The sequence below is a fragment of the Sinocyclocheilus rhinocerous genome, unplaced genomic scaffold (assembly GCF_001515625.1).
Source record: "Sinocyclocheilus rhinocerous isolate Xijiao unplaced genomic scaffold, SAMN03320098_v1.1 scaffold182, whole genome shotgun sequence".
Taxonomy (NCBI): Eukaryota; Metazoa; Chordata; class Actinopteri; order Cypriniformes; family Cyprinidae; genus Sinocyclocheilus; species Sinocyclocheilus rhinocerous.
In genome coordinates, this window is record NW_015655576.1 from 1105333 (window position 1) to 1111390 (window position 6058).

The following is a 6058-nucleotide window of genomic DNA, read 5'->3' on the forward strand; positions in this document are numbered from 1 at the left end:
ATTATAAATGTCTTTGCTGTCACTTTTGATCAATTTAATACATCCTTGCTGAATAAAGGTATTCATTTCTTAAAAAAAAAAAATTGTTTATTCAACAGTCATCATTTTGGTTAAATTAAACATAAATGTGCCTACCTATTTTGACATTCTTTAAAAAAAATTGTTATAAATTACCTTAAAATCCCCATTATTTGGCTATTTTGATATTATTGACATTGGCTAGTAACTATGTTGTTCACTGTAAATATTATTGAAATTCAAAATAACTCTATATTGACATTCTTTAAAAAAAAAAAGCTTCAAAAAAAATTTGTTTATTCAACAGTCATCATTTTGGTTAAATTAAACATAAATGTGCCTACCTATTTTGACATTCTTTAAAAAAAAATTTTATAAATTACCTTAAAATCCCCATTATTTGGCTATTTTGATATTATTGACATTGGCTAGTAACTATGTTGTTCACTGTAAATATTATTGAAATTCAAAATAACTCTATATTGACATTCTTTAAAAAAATTTTTTATAAATTACCTTAAAATCTCCTTTGTAGACGGTAAAAAGACCTGGAAACTTGTGCTCTGGTGACGGGATGTCAGGCCAGAGTTTCTTAAGAAGAAATCTGTAAAGTGCACAGAAACTGTTACATTTTTTTATAATTTAATTCTTGAAATATAAATGTTCCACAGCTACATCACGTGAAATTGTTTCAGTAGCCTACATGTTTCTCTGTCCAGCCATACATGCACAACAAACCTTAATCAGTCTTTATTGAACTATGATTAAAGGACAAAAGTGTCCTCCATAATAGTATATATATACATTTGTCCTCATTTAGATAGCTAGTAAAGGTGCGTGTGCTCGTGAAAACTGACTTGTGGTGGGACAGAATCACAGTCATAGACAGCAGGCAGAGGATCAGTCCGATGAAAAGGACCAGTAGCATAATCAGCGGATCCACGTCTGGTAGAAAAAGAGAAACACAAATGATTGGTCGATTGAGATGGCCAATCAAATCAAAGTAGGCAGGGTTCACTGTTGACAGAAGCACAGCGCAAATTCCAGTGCGTTAAAGAGATAGTTCTGCATGTCGTTCCAATCCCGTAAGACCTTCGTTCATCTTCAGAACACAAATTAAGTTATTGTTGATGAAATCTGAGAGCTTTCTGACCCTCCATATACAGCAACTGCATGTTCAAGGGCCAGAAAGGTAGTAAGGACATTGTTAAAATAGTCGACGCACGCTGTACATAAAACAGTCTTTCAAGATGACTTTCAAGTTTTTGCCCAGAATTACTTATTTGAACCAGAATATACAGATGATGAACTAAGAGAGATGGACGTTCTACGTCAGAACGCCGGCTCCTGCGTCAGCAGCATCACACGCATGCGTTGTGGTACTCTTGTGAACGCGTTATTTTTGTTTTCTTTGCGCACGAAAAAGTATTCTTGTAGCTTGTATATTAATGACAGAATTTTCATTTTTGGGTGAACACATGGACTTTTTTAACTATGTCCTTACTACCTTTCTGTGCCTTGAATGTGGTAGTTGCATTGCTGTCTATGCAGGGTCAGAAAGCTCTCAGATTTCATCAAAAATATCTTTAATTTGTGCTCAAATTTATCTAAATTTTTTTTTTATTTCACCGCAAAATGTGAATATATTATCACCCAGCTTTTCATATAAAGTTGGATATACATGTAGGGCGATATAACCCTAGTAAAAAAATTAATAAACTAAAATGGATTTGAAATACATTTATTTCATGCTAAGTATACGATAAAAACATTTATATATTTATGTACTTAAATACCCTGCAATTGTACTTTTGGTGTACTAAACTGATATACTTAAAATCTGCTAAATTGGAACAACTAATTTTGTACTTAACACACTTTAATTGAGTGGAAGTAGTGCTGAAGTCCAACTAAAGATATACTGAAGTATATTTGATTGTGCTAAAGTGGAACTATTGCAAGTATACTTTAGGTACACTTTAAATATATTACATATTAAGACCGATATTATTCAAAGATCATTCAATCCTCATCAATAGTCCTCAATCAATAATCCTCATCACATTTTAGACTTAATATAAAAAAATGTGCATTGTGCACAAGTACTCCAAATAAAGGTTAATTATCATTTTTATATCAGTAAGTCTTGAGCGATATGTCAGTAAATACGTATGGTAATAGATCTGAACTATACTTAGTATGAAATAAACGTATTTTAAATATATTACTAGGGAATGTATACTATAAAGCACATCAAAACTGCTTGATCGATTGCAAAACGTAAACTATATTCTGCTAAAAGCGATTATATGGCATGAAGTATAAACATTAACATCATGAATTTCTGTAATGCTGCGTTGAAACAATGTTATTGTGAAAAGCGCTATACACAAACTTTTTTGCTTGATTTAAAATGTTTCATACATTGATTGTACTTTCAAGAAGCATTAAAAAGCATGTACCGCTGGGCTGTGTGACTCCAAGCACAGGCTCAGTCCAAGCACTCCAGTAGCCTGTGTAGGCAACACCATCGGGTTTGACACGGACCCACACCTTGTATCTGGTGTCGGGCTGTAAGCCAAGCAAAACCAGCATCGTGCTGACCTTTATGACCTCCACCTTCAAAAGATAATTCACCGGTGAGTTTGAACAAGAAGTAAAACACAACAGCTCATTCAAGTAGCGCTAACGGTCTCATGAAGTGCAATACCTTGCCCATGTTATTTCCCTCCACTGCATATCTGACCTCATATATCATACTGTCATCAATGTATTTGAGGAGAGGAGGCAGCCAGCTCACGTTCAACTGCCCTTCCTTCCCTGAACTCATGACCGTGAGGTTTCTGGGAGGATCTAGAAACCCTGTGAGAGGAAAAGCATTGTAAAACATCTCACATAGGACTGCCAGAAGAGTGCTGGGTAGATTACTTACAAATTGTAGTCCATTACTAATTACAAATTACATGACAGATATTGTAGTTGGTAATGTAACTTGTAGTTGGTAACGTAATCTATTACATTACACACTTTAGGTAATCTAGTCAGATTACTTTCGGATTACTTTTGACCGAACTCGTTTATCCCATATATTTGACTTTGTTTTGCACCATGTAGATACAAATACAAAGAGATAGATAGATACATAAATAAAAACACTTACTAAAAGGATATATTTACCTGCATGTCAATGAACAAATAAATGCAAAAGAGAACAAATGAGTAAGGGAATTAATAATTTATCGTGCAAATAATATGTAATCGTGTAATCCATAAAAAGTAACTGTAACTTGATTATGAGCATTTTAAAACATAATATAATGTAATTACAAGTACTTCATTTTTGGAATCTGATTACATCATTCAGATTGCATATAATCAGTTACTACCCAGCACTGCGTCTGCGTGCTGCTTAGTGAGGATTTCACTGCCCTTTTATTACTTTTGTAATGCGTTAAAAGACTTACAGAAATTCTCTGCGTTAAGGCTACGACTGTAGAGCATCCGGCCATCACGGAAAACCTGCACATCAAGAGGCGTGAAGAATGGGGTTTTGGGCAGTTTGCAGTAGAAGACGGTTTTGTTACTGGCCAGTAAGGACAGAGATGAAACCACACAAGCCATCTTGTTCTTATTCCTGAAGACATGTGAAAATAAGGAATTACGCTGATTGACATTTTCACAGGACAATTGAACTAAAATGCCGTGAATAACATTTTATGCTGTCTTTAAAGAGACAGTACTTTTTATATCAGTTTCGAAGCATAATTTTCGACAACAAAAAACAAAATAAATTTGAAAAAAGATTCATCCTGGCTTTCAGCCTCAAAGCACTAATCAATCACTTACTCGTATGAATATGTGAAGGTATACTGATCATGTAAATTATTCCTCTCTTCCTCCTCTTCCCAAAAGCAAGTGAGATCCTTCACCTCCACAAAACATTTAATATCCTCTGTTTCGTCTCGCAGTAACTGGGCCACTGAATAATCATATCACATTATGTTGCAAGCATTATTCAAAGACAATTTTGTAATAAGCACAAGTACACAAAGCACAGGTCAACATAAATATAAAATCTTTAAAATGTATTAATTACATATATAGTATGTATGATAATATATATTTAAGAAGTTGCATATTTTATGACTTTCTTTATTTTGTTTGTTGGTGCTCAGTTATTATTAGTGCTCAAATATTAATAATGGTTCTTATTATCAATGTTGAAATGTTTTTGCTGCTTAAAGGGATAGTTCACCTTCAGTTGCTGGTCTTCATTGACTTCCATAGTATGGGGAAAAAAACACCATGCAAGTCAATGGGGAAGGTGAGCTATCCCTTTAATACTTTTCTGTAAACCACATGAATGAAGTAGAAATAGAAATCTTTTGTGACCTTATAAATATTTTCAACATTGATAATTATCAGAAATGTTCTTGAATCACAAATCAGCATATTAGAATAATTTCTGAAGGATCACGTGGCACTGAAAACTGAAGTAATGGCTGCTTAAAATTCAGCTTTGCATCACATTTTTCGAAATTGAGCTGAATAAATATGCTTTCCATTGATGTGTGGTTTGTTAGGATAGGACAATATTTGGCCGAGATACAACTATTTGAAAATCTGGAATCTGAGGGTGCAAAAAAATCAAAATATTGAGAAAATATATTTTCTTATATATATATTTCCTTTAAAGTTGTCCAAATGAAGTTCTTAGCAATGCATATTACTAATCAAAAATTAAGTTTTGATATATTTACAGTAGGACATTTACAAAATATCTTCATGGAACATGATCTTTACTTAATATCCTAATGATTTTTGGCAAAAATCAATAATTTTGACCCATACAATGTATTTTTGGCTATTGCTACAAATATACCCCAGCGACTTAAGACTGGTTTTGTGGTCCAGGGTCACATATATTGCAGCCTTGGTGAGCATCAGAGACGGTATATTGATTAAAAAAGGTATATTGTATATACTGTTTTTAATTATACCTCCACATTTTTTGTTTTAAATCTAGAAAGTCAGGAAACATGCATGTAACTTCATAATGAAAACAATTAAAAGACATCTGAAAGAAAGAGTCGCTTTTCTTACCTTTACTTTCAAAATGCTGTCCTCCTGTAGTGATGAAAGCAAGACACAACATGAAAACAATTTTCAATCTGTCACTCCTCATTTTTGTCATCCATTTACATTACAAATGCATCACTGTTCTGCGTAACAGTCCCAAAAGGTCTCTCCTCCTTTCCAGGTGGGTTTTTCGACCAAAAAATTGTTTTGCGGACACCATGGACAGTTACGTGCATCTCATCCGATAAGCTGATAGTGTGTTCAGACAGTGTGTTTACTCTTTGGAGGTGGAGCGGCAAAAAGTGTTGTTTACTGGGAGGAGCCTGAGTGAGAACATGCAGTCGTGACTGTTTGAAGTACTCAGTCTTCACTCTTAACGTACATCATTACATGCAGCCCGACCTTGAGGCTTGAATAGGAAATAATATGATTTTTAATGGGTCTAAAACACGGATGCATGTTCATTATGTGAAGTGCAGTCAACAGGTGCTCAGTTGTAAGAGTTTTTAGTGTGCAAACTGCACTGGTGTTGTTCGGCACACAGTAACTGGTTCTTTTTATCACGGCCTGACACTCTTGTTTTTTTATGCTAAACCTGCGTTATCAGCACAGCGCTGAGCTCCTCTTACGCACAGATAAGCACAAGCATTGCGACCCGATCCAGTCAGCCTGCAGCTCACTGTCCATTATCACTATGACAGCACTCAGTGCTGAGCACTGTACCGTTATTTCAACCCGGGACACATTGTTAAGATGGGAAATGTGACACCCGATTAGGCCCACAGGTGGTTTTAATCATACATAGACTTTGTCTTTTTAGTAAAGAATTAATTTCATGTGCATTGAACAGAAATGATCCGATGTTGGTCCTTTAATGTACTCAAAACCAATTTAGACCTCTTCATTAAATGGTCTTCAAAAATACACTGAAAAGAATTGGTGTAAAAATTATTTTCACCCA

The 6058-nt window shown here is 34.5% G+C and overlaps 1 protein-coding gene across 1 annotated transcript in view; it reads right to left on the reverse strand.

The window, feature by feature from the left end:
* The window catches only part of epor (erythropoietin receptor), a 7651-nt gene extending 2309 nt beyond the window's left edge, over positions 1 to 5342 (reverse strand). The window contains exons 1-7 of the mRNA XM_016525720.1: positions 5122 to 5342; positions 3865 to 3997; positions 3483 to 3652; positions 2729 to 2880; positions 2481 to 2637; positions 876 to 963; positions 535 to 622 (exon numbers count right to left, since the gene is read on the reverse strand). Of these exons, the coding sequence (XP_016381206.1) occupies positions 535 to 622; positions 876 to 963; positions 2481 to 2637; positions 2729 to 2880; positions 3483 to 3652; positions 3865 to 3997; positions 5122 to 5212 (879 nt within the window). The 5' untranslated portion in view covers positions 5213 to 5342. The remainder of the gene's footprint in view (positions 1 to 534; positions 623 to 875; positions 964 to 2480; positions 2638 to 2728; positions 2881 to 3482; positions 3653 to 3864; positions 3998 to 5121) is intronic.
* Between the last annotated feature and the right edge of the window lie 716 nt (positions 5343 to 6058).